The sequence below is a fragment of the Maniola jurtina genome, chromosome 19 (genome assembly GCF_905333055.1).
Source record: "Maniola jurtina chromosome 19, ilManJurt1.1, whole genome shotgun sequence".
Taxonomy (NCBI): domain Eukaryota; kingdom Metazoa; phylum Arthropoda; class Insecta; order Lepidoptera; family Nymphalidae; genus Maniola; species Maniola jurtina.
This window is the reverse complement of record NC_060047.1, coordinates 12,232,771-12,247,647: the sequence shown is the minus strand read 5'-3', so window position 1 is coordinate 12,247,647 and position 14,877 is coordinate 12,232,771. Positions and strand designations below refer to the sequence as shown.

General features: G+C 35.5%; 4 protein-coding genes across 7 annotated transcripts in view; 2 read left to right on the top strand and 2 right to left on the bottom strand.

Moving 5' to 3' along the window:
• Positions 1-365: 365 nt before the first annotated feature.
• On the bottom strand, positions 366-5,806 carry LOC123874968. Of its 2 annotated transcripts, XM_045920568.1 has the most exons (4): positions 5,756-5,806; positions 1,542-1,563; positions 1,197-1,372; positions 366-502 (listed from the first exon to the last, which is right to left on the bottom strand). In XM_045920568.1, the coding sequence occupies exons 3-4, from the start codon at positions 1,357-1,359 to the stop codon at positions 435-437; spliced, it is 231 nt and encodes a 76-aa protein (XP_045776524.1). In that variant the 5' UTR covers positions 1,360-1,372; positions 1,542-1,563; positions 5,756-5,806; the 3' UTR covers positions 366-434. The 2 variants fall into 2 exon arrangements, with proteins under 2 accessions (XP_045776524.1, XP_045776525.1); XM_045920569.1 differs by lacking the exons at positions 1,542-1,563; positions 5,756-5,806 and adding an exon at positions 1,453-1,477.
• On the top strand, positions 1,571-3,912 carry LOC123874951. Its single transcript, XM_045920545.1, has 4 exons — positions 1,571-1,802; positions 1,965-2,126; positions 2,266-2,363; positions 2,759-3,912. Exons 1-4 carry the CDS (start codon positions 1,711-1,713, stop codon positions 3,910-3,912), a joined length of 1,506 nt encoding a protein of 501 aa, XP_045776501.1. The 5' UTR covers positions 1,571-1,710.
• On the bottom strand, positions 3,952-5,748 carry LOC123874957. Its single transcript, XM_045920552.1, has 2 exons — positions 5,450-5,748; positions 3,952-5,114 (listed from the first exon to the last, which is right to left on the bottom strand). Exons 1-2 carry the CDS (start codon positions 5,631-5,633, stop codon positions 3,952-3,954), a joined length of 1,347 nt encoding a protein of 448 aa, XP_045776508.1. The 5' UTR covers positions 5,634-5,748.
• Positions 5,807-7,161: 1,355 nt separating the features above from the next.
• Positions 7,162-14,877, top strand: part of LOC123874931 (kinesin-like protein Klp98A) — a 28,734-nt gene continuing 21,018 nt past the window's right edge. For all 3 annotated transcript variants that reach the window (XM_045920502.1, XM_045920503.1, XM_045920501.1), the window contains exons 1-3: positions 7,162-7,306; positions 9,307-9,376; positions 9,594-9,704. In XM_045920502.1, coding sequence (XP_045776458.1) covers positions 7,260-7,306; positions 9,307-9,376; positions 9,594-9,704 — 228 coding nt within the window. In that variant the 5' untranslated portion in view covers positions 7,162-7,259. The remainder of the gene's footprint in view (positions 7,307-9,306; positions 9,377-9,593; positions 9,705-14,877) is intronic.

The following is a 14,877-nucleotide window of genomic DNA, read 5'->3' as shown; positions in this document are numbered from 1 at the left end:
TAGAGCATTCCTATAGGAACGTAGATAGCACTGTTGTCAATTTTCATGTATTAATGATCTTTTTTGTCTGCAATTATTATTATTTATTAATGTAATTTATAGTTTTATAATAATTTATATGTTTATCAATAAAGCACTTGAAACAATTTTTCGTTTTTTTTTTATTCATGAATTTTTTCAGGAGTTGAATGAAATTTTTCATGTTACCCAACCATTTACTGATTATTATGGAGTGCAATCTACTGATATATAGCGCATATCCCACCAGTTCATTACTAGATATCTAAAAACTGGTTTGATGAAAAGTCACTTTTGCACACAGTCACTGCAGACTTTTTGGATGTTGATATCAAATAAAAAGATGGTTTAACTAGGACACGATTTTATTAATGCTTACAACATAATTTAGCTTTGATTTAATTTTACAAGAATGTTTAATGGTGTGACGCTGCTTCCTTCTTTCTCATCTCTGCCCATTTGCTGACATTCTCAGGGGAGTTTGCTGCAAAATACAAATAGAAGATTATTACAAAATATAATTAACTAGATGATACCAGTGGCATCATTGAGGTTTTTTGAAAATCCCATGGTAACTTTTTGTTTTTCCCTGGGATAAAAGGCAACTTTCTTTCAGATGCAAGATACCAAATAAACAATGCCCGCAACTTTGTCCAGGTAGATGATTTTCTGAGATAAAAAGTAGCCCTGGGATGCAAGCTTTCTCTTTTTATCCAATTTAGTTGAAATCAGTTCAATAGATGGGCTGTGAAAAGCTAACAAAAAGATAGACAAACTTTCACATTTATATTAGAACGGACTTAAAAAGAGGAAATGGGTCTGTAGAGTTTTGTCGCAGACATTGAGACAGATAAAACTTCACATAATATGATTTATCAGTAACAGAGACTACTCTACAAAGCCGAAATCTCTTTTTAAAGTTCAATAATATTTGGCCAGACACAGCCATAAAAATATGTCCAGCTAAAGTGTGAAAACCAAATGCAAGGAGAAATACATTTACTTACTTACATAACATTATTTTACCAAATAAATATGAAAATTACATGCAAAGCAGACAGAAGGTTTAAAGTGCAGAAACTTGTCCAGGATTAAGAAGTTAACAACACTATAATCTAAACTCCATAGTATATTACTATATTCCGACGAATACTTATATTATTCTTCAGAATATTTACCTAGTTTGTGGATCTTGTAGAACACCGGAGTAGCAACAGCGATTCCGATCATCCAGTAGCGCCAAATCCACTGGTTCTGTATGTAGAACTTGAAGGGGAACTGCGCGATTTTGGCGCTGATGGTGTACGGGTACTTCATAGGGCGGGCGGGAGAGTCCGACATTCTGACTGCTTCACTGTAAGGCAAAACTCGACGCTTATGTAACTAAATTTTTAATAAGACATTTAGATTAAATTATTTAAAATTATGGGATACCATGTAAGTATCTATAGTAATCTTAAACTAAATCTTTATATAATCAAAAAGGAAAGGGGAAAAACTAGTAAAAAATTGAAAATTCTAACCTTTTTCACGCGATCCGCGAATGAAGATGCTGACGCAAAGCTGAGCGCAGAGGGCGCTAGAAGCGCGATGGCCGCTGTCATTTTGTAATTGCTTTGTTTACATCAGTTTGCAAATCGATTTTTTGCTGTTTTTTGTGGTTAAAACCTATCGATCAACGCAATACTTGATATGTATTCTACCTGGAAGCTCAAAGAATTGAAAGACGAATTAAAAAAACGAGGAGGGAGGATAACTGGAAAGAAATCGGAACTTGTAGAAAGGTAGTCCTAATATATATTATTAATTTTTTTTAGTGGTCTTTTATATAATTAGCACCTTTTTTTGGATTTGAATGTTTTTATTCTTAAATAATTCATGTTAAAAAATTAAGTATAGCCCTGAGATCGTTACTTTAGTACATAATATATGTTTTTAATTTTTAGGTTAGAAGCCTACGATCGAAATTTTAATTTTGGTCACCAAACCCTGCAAGCTTCTCAAAGCCAAGCAATTGACGTACCTGCTGTAGAACTTTACAAAGACGTTAATAGCTCCACCATATTGCCGAAGATTACCAAACATCATATTCAAAGTTACTTTGATAGGTAGGTACCTAGTGCTTATAATAACAAATAATATAATATTATTCTTTCAAAAGACATTTAATATAATAATACTGTTCCTTTATTTATCATGTAATACCCTAAGCCTCATTCAGTCCTCATGCATTGGTATTTATTTCAGATTCAATAAAAATATCTGTGATGCTGTTAAATTGTATGAATCGAGATACCTTCTTGTTTTACGATCAGCAACATCTGGCCAAGATACTTACCTAAAAGGTAGGCTTATTTCCACTTATACTAGACTAGCTATTTAATTTTAACTAGCTGATGCCTTGGAAATTGTGTGGAATAAGTTTTTTGATTAAGTACTACTGAAACTCCTCACACAATATTCCAGGATAAAAAGTAGCCACTCTTCAGGTTCTTAACTATACCCATACAAAAAATCACATTCCATTGCTCTGTTGTGGCGTGATTGAAGGACAAATGAATAAACCAACAAACAAACATACTTTTGCATTTTTAATATTAGTAGGATATAAGAAAATAAAAGGCGATGACTGAAATAATATGCAACTACTATTGATTGTGGTATGACAGTGTGGTTTTAGATTTTGTTTGTGTACTTGCCTTAATTTGATAATTAAAATTTATTATACCTATACTTCCAGGTTATTGCAAGGCATCCATGAAACAACTTCAATACGAGATTAACATCAAATTAAATAATGATGGAATGCCTGAAGAGGCAAACTGTGAATGTGCAGCAGGTGAAGGCAATGAAGCCCACTGTAAACACATTGCTGTGGTGCTTCTTGCAGCAGAAAACATTGTCCAGCAAAAAATAATAATCCTTCATGAAGTTTCTACGTCACAACTACAGACATTCCATAAGCCATCAAGGAAATATTATGCTACTCCATTACGAGCTTCCAGATTCCCATCAAAAAGGGATATAAATAATACTGTCTTCTCGCCATACTTGAAGCAAAACCCTGATTTTGACAAGAAGGCATTTCAATGCAGATTCCAGTCCATGATTCTAAATTATCCACAGTCATCAATGCCTATAAAACAGATATATCCTGTAGCCAGCCAACGAAGCATATGTTTGGACCATGAGTACTTGGAAAAAAGTGCCATAGATTGTTTTTTAGAATCTATGGTATTGCAAAATGTATCAGAACAAAAGATTCTGGAAATAGAAAGGGAGACTCGAGGACAAAGCAATAACCCAAAATGGCATAGTTACAGAAAAACCCATATAACAGCCAGCATTTTTCATACTGTGTGCCATTTAAAAACTGAAAGTTTATTGAAATATTCCAGTCAAATCTTACATAAAACTACAATAAAAACCAAAGCAATGGCACATGGTAATATAAATGAAAAAATTGCAATGAAAAAATATATGGACACTTTTAATCTTGAAATTACAGAATGTGGGTTATTTTTGAGTAAGGAACGTCCTTACCTAGGAGCATCCCCTGATGGCTTACTGGGATCAGAAACAATAATAGAAGTAAAATGTCCATATAGTTCGCGGAACAAAGAAGTTTGTCCACTAAATGTGCCATATCTACAATATGAAAATGGGAAACTCTCTTTGAAAAAGAACAACATATATTACTATCAAATACAAGGGCAATTGTATGTCACAAAAAGGAAATTTTGCAACTTATTGGTTTATACCTTCAAAAGTTTAGAAGTCATATTCATTGATTATGATGAAGAATTCATTAAGTACATGTTAGAAAAACTTGATTATTTTTATCACAACTTCTTTAAAGCTGCTGTGATTAAAAAACTCCTATATAAAGAATAATAATGTCTAATAAAAAATTTATATAAGATTAAACAGCTTTTATTTCATAATATTTTCTCTAAAATTACATACAAAAGCACAAATGAATAAAATTCTTGATGATAAGGCTACGTGGTATGGGCTTAATTCACTTTTTAAAATCTTGTAAGTTTTGGCTAGCCCAATAATACGTTCTATGTGCACTCGTTTGCTTGCTAGTTTTCGATCCTGGACTATTCTAATACCAGGTATTTGTGTCTTTCCTTTCAAATATGTTGGAATATTAATAGTAACGTCTTTTGTAGCAAATATATCCTGCACATTGAAACCTCTATCAGCCATAATAGAGTCGCCACTGTCACAACGATTAACCAGCTCAGATCTTTCTATGATCTGTCTATCACTGACAGAACCACCATAACATTCTGAGATATATGATATTAGACCACCAGGTGTTGCCCCAATCATAGCCTTCACAGTATTTTTGTGTTTATAGTTGCTGAATGTCACTTGCTGTGCTATAGGATTACCAGGCTTTGTAATGGGTATTTCCGTTGTGTCCACAATAATTCTTGTACTCGGAAAACCTCTTTTAAATGCCTCCGGCATAAAGTATTCAACTAATTCTTTAGTGGGCCAAATATCAATTAAATTCCATATTTCATACATAAAATTGATCCATGTTATAAAAATGTTTGCAACATTAGTTTCTGAAATACCAAACAAAAATGCCAACTCAAAATCTGGTAAATACCTTCTAAGTTTCATCATTGTTATTAACATTTGGTCACGAACACAAACATTCATAACTGTACTTCTCAAATAGTTTAAATTATAGCACATAGGAGTTAATGTGTCTAAGAGCAGCATGAATTTGTCATAGTTTTCAAGACCGGTATAAAAATGAATAGTTTTATTATTGCCTCTCATAGCTTCTAGTGATAATATTCCCAAAGTACTACCACACTGAGTGCTAACAGATATTGCTTTTGGAGTAATGTCTTCTGTTGAGGACTCTATTATTGTAGATATTTCTATTTCAGTACTCGTAGAGGGTTCTGGAATACTTTCATCCACAGTTGGTTGACCGAAGTCAATTTGGCGTCTGCTTCTTGCCAAATATCGACGGGCTCTTGATGTAGGCGTTGTTGACACATGGGTGGACCAAGGAAATATGCTTGGTATGGTCCCCTTTTTTAAATACCTGCATATTTGAGGATATCCTGAAAAATAAAAATAAATTGAACAAGTCAGCAATATTATTTGTCTAAACTAGTATTGTAACATAACTAGTAACATTGATAAAAATAAGAGCTTTTTAGACCGGGCCTAAAACTATAGGTGGATAAAGGGTGACAGGATACATAGTGATACATTAGTGATGCATGGTTTGTTTATTCTTTAAAAGAAACTAGGGAAATATTCAAACCAAATTATGTGTGTTGGAAATCAGCTTTCAAACACAGTAAAATATTTATAGTTCCATGAACACACTGGTACAAATGATAACTGCGATTCTGTGACACTAATGACTGAAATTAGATACTTTTTAACTCACCTGTGTAAGCTGACTCTCCTACATAATCAGACTCTTGGAAATGATTCCGACATAACCTGCTATGCAAAGTCGCCACAAAATTTTTGCGACGTATAACCTTCTCCCACTGTTTTTTTAACTTTGGATCTTTCGGAAATAAATGGACACCGGAGTTAGTACATCCTGGCACAGCACAAAGAGGCATATTTTGAGAAAATTAAAAAATTACTTTGTGAAAGGTTATTAAACGTATGAATATGACAGTTTTCAATGGCCATGGCGACGATGCGCCATCTGGCGTGATAAAATGGCAGTCAGCATCCCCATTCGCGAATGACAGATCGTGATTCGTTGTTTCGTGACAGATGACAGATGATGGTGTAAGATGCGAGACCATAGATATTTTTTATATTAGGGTTCCGTCACAGATCTAGTATAATGGTTCCGTATCTTTAGAGAAAAAGGATTACTTCGTTGTCTGTTTGTCTACTTATCCATATGTCTGTTGTATCTGCCAAGACCCTTCAAAGGAGTCAACAGCTTTAACGACTTTCAGTCATCAATCAATGATATGATGAAAGGAATCCGACCATATACATTGTTGGGCCTAGAATTTGATGAACCGTTACAAGTTCCAAATTAGTGTCATTTGTTACATAAAAATATCAACTTTAGACTACCTAGTTACTTCAGTTTCAGCTTGATCGACAATTGCATAGTCAAGATATATGTAAATATTAAGTAAGCAAGTATTCTAGCAATGTCTTATAGAGATAAGTAAAGAAAATGTGGTTACGTTACGTCACAAAAAGAGTTATTTCTTGTACGATGGTTCGGAACCCTTCATCTTCGAGTCCGACTTGCACTTGACCAGGTTTTTTTATCTGGCGTTACAGCTCAGGATTCTGAGCCACAGAATATATAACGCCTAGTGTCCGAGCTTAAATCATAGACATTGCCGCTTATGTATATGTTTAGATATATGTATATTATGTAATTATTTAAAAAAAACTTATCCTTTTCCTTTCCAATTTCAAATCCCGATTTTTCATTATTTTATACATAATATATAGTAAGTTTATTTTTCTCTCTTTCGTCTGGCTTTACAAAGACTAGCCAATGTCAAGTTAGTTAAACTATACAAGTATTGGACCCCATCTGTGCCGGCACTCACCGACATACGCACAGCACCCCTTTAGAGCGCTTTCCAGTCAGTTTTAACAAAAAAACACTGCAAAAAAGCAGAGCAACAACAGCTAACACCAACACAGACGAAGTCCATAATATATAGTTTTTTTTTTTTTCTTTTAATCTGGCTTTACTCTGATTAGCCAATGTCAAGTTTGTGATATTTTCAAGTTATTGAATTTATACAAGTATGGACTCCGTCTGCGCCGGCGCCCGCCGACATACGCACGGCGCCCCTTTAGAGCGCTTCCCAGTAAGTTCCACCACCAAAAAACACCAACTAACACAAAAACCAGCCACTCTTAACAAAAAAAAAACACTCCAAACAAGCACAGCACGCGCGCCAGCAAACGCCATCGCAGACGAAGTCCTAATATATAGTTTCCCTATATAACTTGTAAATAACTACAAACCAGGACATTGGCTAATCTATGTAAAGTCTGACGAGAAAAAAAAAAGACATTGCCGCAGATGTTGTCTGTCGTAATGACAAGTTAGTGTCAAAAACTCAAAACGTCAATTTGTTATTTGTAACAAATGTCAAATTCAATTTTCAATTTGATTTGCTTTGTGGTGTTGTGTTCGCATTTTAAGTGAAAGAAATTAATAAAAATCTCAGTTAGTGATAATATAATGTGTGAAAATGGCCTCGGTAAAAGTGGCTGTAAGGGTGCGCCCATTCAATCAAAGGTGAGCCTGTCCACAAGTCGCCCAATATGTATTTGCAATAAGTCATTGTATTGGCCTATCGCCCTTAATAACATCTTTGTATCTTCTAATACAGCTGTGTATGAATTAGGATGTAAATGATTTGCATACAGTTTTATAATAGTCCTAAAATAACGGTCAAAGCTTAGGGCTCGTGTACAGAACATAGGTTTTTGAAAGTCCACAAAAAACACAATGATGTCATTAAGTTACAGCAATGACTTTCACGGTTCGACTGCATTTAGAACACAAACTGTACCTCCGCACTCCATTTAAATGAAAGTTAAGTTAAGCCGAAATTATGTTAAAAAAATGTGACCTACATGCAGCCAACTTTGATTTGGGAAAGCATCTTGTGAATGTTTGTGAGTTGTTTACAAACATACACACATACAATGCAAAAAAAACTATTATTTGTTTACATTGATCATTGGACAATTATTCTTTATGGAAAACAAATAATGTTGAACAACTTTTTGGATATTTAAGAAGTATTTCCAAGTAAAACTTTATTTATATTTTTTGCTCAATTCGTTTGTAAAAAATGTTTTAGAAATTAAAAAACATTAAGTAGATAAGTAGCCTCTTTCTGACCAATCTGCTCCATAGTCCACCAATTGATCTCATGATTAGACACAAAAATATATAAAGAGGCAAAAAATATTACTAGTATACCCCTTTCTACTTCAACTAAGCCTAAAACTTGTATTGGGATACCTTCAACAATATTACAATTGGTGAGGTTTTAACCTTTTGGATATCATTTAATTTTTTGATCATTAGTCTATTGAGGCTCTTAGGGCCTGCGCAGACTAAAGTGTTATACCGCTGGCATAGGTCTGTCTCGTTTTAGCTGAAACTTAAGTCTAAGCAAAGTCAAAGTGTACTTCATAGATTTTAACCTAATACATAGTAATAAGGTGAGAATTGGCTAGCTCATGTGACCTGCATGCCAGATGATCTATTTGAAAATGCTGATTAATACTAATAAAGTTTATGTTGATGAAAAAGGAGTACCTCATGACAGTCCACTATGTCTGTGGGGGGTACACCTTTATACAAAAAAAAAAACAGTTAATATATTCATGTAATAAAAAATAGATTTCTGTGTTAAAAGGAAAATGTCACATTTAAAATCTAGAACAATTTGCATGTTATGCATATCTTTAGTCTATATTATATGATTATAACACTTGTTATGACATTACTATGCAGCCAATAGTCATGAAATTGCAATAAATGATAGTTTATTTGAGTATTTAAAAATCTGCATGATAAAATTGGTAATAAAAGATTATATCAATCAGGTATTATAGTCTGCTTCAAAGGCCAAAGAATATTAGACTTTAAAGGTCAAATTATTTTACATAAGTACTTACTTAACATAATGAAAACCTTGCATTACCTGGAGTATGTAAAATTAGATTATAAGTATCATCATCAACCCATCGCCGGCTCATTACTGAGAATGGGTCTCCTCTCAGGATGAGAAAGGTTTGGCCATACGAGTAGTACCACTCTGGCCAAGTGCAGATTGGCAAACTTTGCCTTGATTGGAGAACTCTCCAGACATGCTCCTCACAGTGTTTTGTTACGCTGTTTAGGCAATTGATATTTTATTGCTTAAAACACTAATAACTCCAAAATGTTAGAGGTGCATGCACAGGTTCGAAGCCCCTACCTCCCGAATTGTCCGAAAGACGATTGGCCGACGTCTTAACCTCTAGGCTATCTTTGATCTTAATGAAAATCATTGTACAGTCAAAGGCCATAAGTCGTTTAGCACCTTAATGATCATATTCGCGTGGCACGGTTATGCACATGCGTTACGTTTGGCGTGTTTTGGTACTCAATTACTCAATTGCTACTCAAATTCTGAGGCTGACCCTACAAATTTTTTCTATAATTAATTTTCTAAATCTGATTTCACAAACAGCTGAAAAATATTTTGTGACCTTCAATAATGTCAATATTTCTTGCAGAGAGCGGGATATGAACGCCAAATTGATTGTCCAAATGGAAGGGAAGAAGACAAGACTGCTCACTGTCAAAGTAAGTTCATCATCCTATTTGTGTTGTGTCCAGTGCTGGACATAGGGCTTCACAAGGGTGAGCCACCATACATCTTCTAGAACACAATCAAGATTAATGTTTCGCTCCAACACCAGAGCATTCTTTCTGCTTTTTCTGCTTTCTCTACCTTTCCCAAGATTATACACTGTAAGTTATATTGTTTACAATGTTTAGTAACAGGGGGTTCAATCCACAGAATAGCAAAGAACAAAACGATGGCAACCGGGAGAAGTTCAAGGACTTCACATTCGATCACTCCTACTGGTCCTACGACAGCGCGGATGCGCAGTACGCTTCCCAAGAACAGGTTAGTATGTCATGATATACTACTAGATAACGCCCACGACTTCGTCCGCGTGTGGATTTAGAATTTTAAAAATCCTGTAGGAACTCTTTGATTTTCCGGCTTAAAAAGTTGTCTATGTTAGTTTCCGAGATACAAACTGTACCATATTAATCGCACCAAATCTTGTATAAATCGGTTAAACGAATGGGCTTTTAAGAATCTGGTGGGAACTCTTTGATTATTTGGGATAAAAAATAGCCTATGTCCTTCCCAGGGATGTAAGCTAACTCTGTATCAAATTTCATTAAAATTGGTTATACTATTGGGCTGTGAAAAGCAAGCAGACAGACACATTTTCGCATTTATAATATTAGACACACTTTCGCATTTATAATATTATTAGCCGATGCCCGCGACTTCGCCCGCGTGGATTTAGGTTTTTCGAAATCCCGTGGGAACTCTTTGATTTTCCGGGATAAAAAGTAGCCTATGTGCTATTCCAGGATATTGTCTATCTCCATTCCAAATTTCAGCCAAATCCATCCAGTAGTTTTTGCGTGAAGGAGTAACAAACATACACACACACACACACACAGACACACACACACACATACATACATCTTTCGCCTTTATAATATTAGTGTGAAGTATGGATGTCATAACTCATTGTGTCTGTTATGGTATGGCTCCAATATCTTGATTTGACTAATGATTCAAGTTCTGCTTTTCTGTATTTAATCCTGCAGGATCAACAAGATAAAGTTGCAAACTAAAACCCAACTGCAATCGTCTTGATATATGCTGAAATATAAAATTGTTTTTCTGTTGCATGGTATATTTTAATGTTATTGTACAATTTATACAACATGAGCTCAGAATTTTCTCCTCTTTCATTTGACATCCCACTCATACATACACACAAACATACATACATATATATATACTTACATATATAGATACATAGACTGCTAAAATCATAACCCTTCCTCTTTGGCTTTGCCGCAATCGGGTAAAAAAGAATCTATGTTCTCGCTACGAATGTGTGGAACGCTACGATTGCCGTTAGCCATCGCAGATTCAATTCGCGATATTAGAATACTTTGCCGTAAAGAGCCTCACTCCACAAATAGACAGACTTGTCGAAAGAAGAGATCGCAGTCGTAAAATGCTCAAGATCGCATCAAAGTTATGTAAATTAGATATAAATTAGTATTCAACTACTTTTAATTTATGTTACGAAGCAAATTGCTAAATTCTCTTTGCAAATATTTTCACATTGTATCGCTGTCCATCCAATTCCTTTCATTACGTTGCTAAGTAAAAACTGCGCGCTTTTTTGAGCATCAAACTTTACAAAAAACTAGGTACACTTTTGTTATTCGGAATTACGGTCAACCTACAGTGTAAGAATACTCAGCTGTAATTTCTATTTTTTCTTATAGTGTATTAAAATTTAGAAAAAAAAATGTTTTTTTTCTATTAAGTAACGTTTTTTGAATTTCAAACTAACAAAGTATTTCTTTATAATATTAGTAAGTACTAGCTGATGCCCGCAGCTTCGCCCGCGTGGATTGGTCAGATCCCCTGCAGCATCAGGATTGAGGAGTTGGACTCCAAATTTTTTATGAAACAATGTCGCAAAGTTTCTCTATCGATTAAAAAAGAAATGACGCAAATCGGTTCAGAAATCTCGGAGATTTCGGTGTACATAGGTAGAAAAACACAACTCCCTTTTTGAAAGTCGGTTAAAAAAGTAGCCTATTTTACGCCCTGGTCAATCCTCTACTTGCCTGTGAAAGTCCCGTCAAAATCGGTTCAGCCGTTCCAAAGATTAGCCTTTTCAAACAGACAGACAGACAGACAGACAGACAGACAGACAGACAGACAAAAATTTTAAAAACGTGTGATTCAGTTATGGTATCGTTCAAATAACCATATGAGCTTAATATGAGGTAGTTATTTCGAAATTACAGACAGACACTCCAATTTTATTTATTAGTATAGATTAGGTAAATTTAAAATTGGGTGAAATGTTGATGTAATGTTTATTGTTAAACAACTTACAGGCGGAAGTAATTTGTGTAAAAGGACAAGAAAAAGACAAATCATAATAATCTATGAATCAACACGATTCGTCTTATGTTAACTCATACGTATTTCGAATACTAGCTGTGCCCGCGACTTCGTTCGCGTGGAATAGTGACTTTTCGGGCAGCATATACTCTGTACGTTAAAAATGTTCGCCGTGATTCTTTAAATTGACATAACTTTTTTATTTATGAACCGATTGACATGAAATAAACACTAAATGTTAAGTGAAGCTTACTACAATATATTAGTGAAAACCGTATCTAAATCGAATAAGCCGTTTCTGATATTAGCGTGCACAAACACACAGACAAACAGACAAACAGACAAAAAAAAATTAATTACAATTTCGGGTTCGGCATCGATATAATAACAACCCCTGCTACTTTTTTTTTATATATTTCCATTGTACAGACACCACTTTTCTACAATTTTATTATATGTATAGATGACTTAGGTAGGTATAATTTCGAACACGATACATTTCTAATCAGCGTGGAAATAACACAGGGTTTTCACTTTTCACAGATAAGACTTACATAACCGTTTCCTTCACGTTCGCGAGCGCCCTTGATGTAGGGTTGGCATCTATGAAATCAATAAACTAGGATAAGGAGCTCGAAACCCCCGGATTTTCCAGTGTAAAACCAAGACGTATTGGTCTATTCTTTTTTACCGCATAAATAAAATAAATCATTGGTATTTATTAATTTACCTCAAATATCTCAAACTTTGAGAAACATCCTTTTCTTGATATTTATCAATCAATATTTCCAATAGCCTTCAATTCATTCCTTACTTGAAAATAAAAAATAAAAAATGTTTTTGTTCAATTAAACTTTTACAAGTACTTTTGAATCGTCAAAAGCATTTACCACTGGTTCGGAATGAGAAGAACCAGCAAGAAACTCGGCGGTTGCTCTTTTCAAAGTTTTGGAATAAATTTCTAAAACTCGGACAATATGCAAAACTCTGCCCGGAGGCTCTCGGACGCCTTTCAAACTAGGACAAATCCGGGAAAACTTGGCCGGATGGTTACCGTACCTTCATGCCAAGGCTGTCTCGCAAATCTGTTGAATCAGTATGTCAATGAATGGGTATCATTGTACCATGCAGTTCACAGGTTATCATTTCCGTTGTTTATTCACAGACTTTCCGTAACTTAGAATAATCTATGAACGAAAATCATCCTTCGATATTAAATTAAAATATCATTTATAGTTAACTCACTTTAAAGACTTTTGAAAGGATTAAGGCTTTTCTATTCGTATTGAAAATAATCGAGGACAACTCCGTGGAAACCCAGACGGATGGTAACCCTACCTTGAAGTCAAGGCTGCCTTGCGAATGTGTTGAATCAGTATGTCATTATGTTTCTACAATATAATGAATGGGTATCATTGTACCATACAGTTCACAGGTTATCATATCCGGTGTTTATATATAGAATCCCCATGGCTAGCTAAAATATTCCATCGGTCTAAAATTAAATCATCATGATCAACCCATCGCCGGTTCACCACTGAGCACGGCTCTTCTCTAAGGTTGAGATCTATAGAGCGCACTTTGACTTTGCTTAGACTTAAGAACGTTAAAACGAGACGGCACTATGGTGCTTTGCTTTAACAAAAGCTTTTTTCCATCAGCCTGTATGCGTCCACTGCTGGACATAGGCCTTTCCAAGAGCGCGCCACCAAACACGGTCCTCCGCCTTTCTCATCCACCCGCTCCCCGCCACCTTCTTCAGGTCATCGGTCCAGCGGGCAGGAGGTCGTCCCACACTGCGCTTACCAGTACGCGGTCTCCACTCCAGAACACGTCTGCCCCATCGGCCGTCGGTTCTGCGACAGACATGACCTGCCCATTGCCACTTCAGCTTGCTAAGCTATGTCGGTCGCTTTTGTTCTTCTGCGAATTTCCTCGTTCCGGATTTTATCCCTGAGAGTGATACCCAACATAGCTCGCTCCATAGCGCGCTGAGCGACCTTTAGTTTGTGGACGAGGCCAACTGTCAGTGTCCACGTTTCTGCTCCATACGTCATCACAGGTAACAAAAGCTTAAGTCTGAGCAAAGGCAAAGTACGCTCTATAGATCTCAGTCTAACAATGCAAAGGGTTTGGATAGTTCAATTCAATTCATTTTTTTTTCTCCTATTTAGTCTACCTCGCTGTCCAAGTGCGGATTGGAAGACTACTTCATTTATTAAATTTCAGGTTATTATAGCGACTATACAAGGACTGCACAAGTTTTAACCCCTTATTTTACTCCAATCAGGGTTGAATTTTCAAAAATCGTTTCTTAGCGGATGTCTACGTCATAATAGCTACCTGCAATTCTGCATGCCTTACAGCCTGATCTGTCCCGTAGTTTGAGCTGTGCGTTGATCAGTCATGTGATAGAGTTAGTCAGTCTTTTAAATGTTTTGAATAATCTCTTTTGAATTTTCGTTTCATCGATCGTTGTGTCTTTTGTAATTTAACACATGCAGCAAAGTCCATCGGTTTAACTGATTTTCATGAAATTTGGTAAAGAGGTAGCTTGCACACAACTTTTTATCCCGGAAAATCAAAGAGTTCCTACGGGATTTAAAAAAATCTAAATCCACGCGAAAGAAATCGCGGGTATCATCTAGTTTTAATATAAGCACTAATTTTACCGAGTAGAAGTTAGACTAAACTAAATAAACCGTAGCGTTCAATAATAGCACTGAGGTCAAAGTATAATGCAGTGATGTCACGGTTGCAGTGTCGGCGAGACATGACTCAAATATCCAAATTGAACTCTAAACGGAAGTTTAGTTTCTGCATCAATTATTATTATTTCTACTTAGGTATTGTGATTCATGTAATAATACCCTTTTCATTACTTAGAATATCTTCTAAAAAGTTCTTTTAAAAAACCGGTTCACTGCGAATCGGACTTACGAACAGTCGGTTCCGTAGTCCGGGCCCGGGGTAATACTGAATAATTTTAACAGAAAAATCCAATACACAACCTGGGAATCGAACCCAGGATCTCGTCATCCACAATCGAACGTGCTAACCACGAGGATACTCGGCGAGGTCTAACCATCTACTGGACGGTGTGAAAAGGCACTAAATAAAG

Excerpts from the sequence above, each read along its gene's own strand:
- LOC123874951 (XM_045920545.1), top strand. The coding sequence starts at position 1,711 with ATGTATTCTACCTGGAAGCTCAAAGAATTGAAAGACGAATTAAAAAAA. Across the intron at positions 2,127-2,265 it reads ATTCAAAGTTACTTTGATAG|ATTCAATAAAAATATCTGTG; the intron begins GTAGGTACCTAG and ends TATTTATTTCAG. Across the intron at positions 2,364-2,758 it reads CCAAGATACTTACCTAAAAG|GTTATTGCAAGGCATCCATG; the intron begins GTAGGCTTATTT and ends CTATACTTCCAG.
- LOC123874968 (XM_045920568.1), bottom strand. The coding sequence starts at position 1,359 with ATGTCGGACTCTCCCGCCCGCCCTATGAAGTACCCGTACACCATCAGC. Across the intron at positions 503-1,196 it reads CTACAAGATCCACAAACTAG|CAAACTCCCCTGAGAATGTC; the intron begins GTAAATATTCTG and ends TGTATTTTGCAG.
- LOC123874957 (XM_045920552.1), bottom strand. The coding sequence starts at position 5,633 with ATGCCTCTTTGTGCTGTGCCAGGATGTACTAACTCCGGTGTCCATTTA. Across the intron at positions 5,115-5,449 it reads AGGAGAGTCAGCTTACACAG|GATATCCTCAAATATGCAGG; the intron begins GTGAGTTAAAAA and ends TTTATTTTTCAG.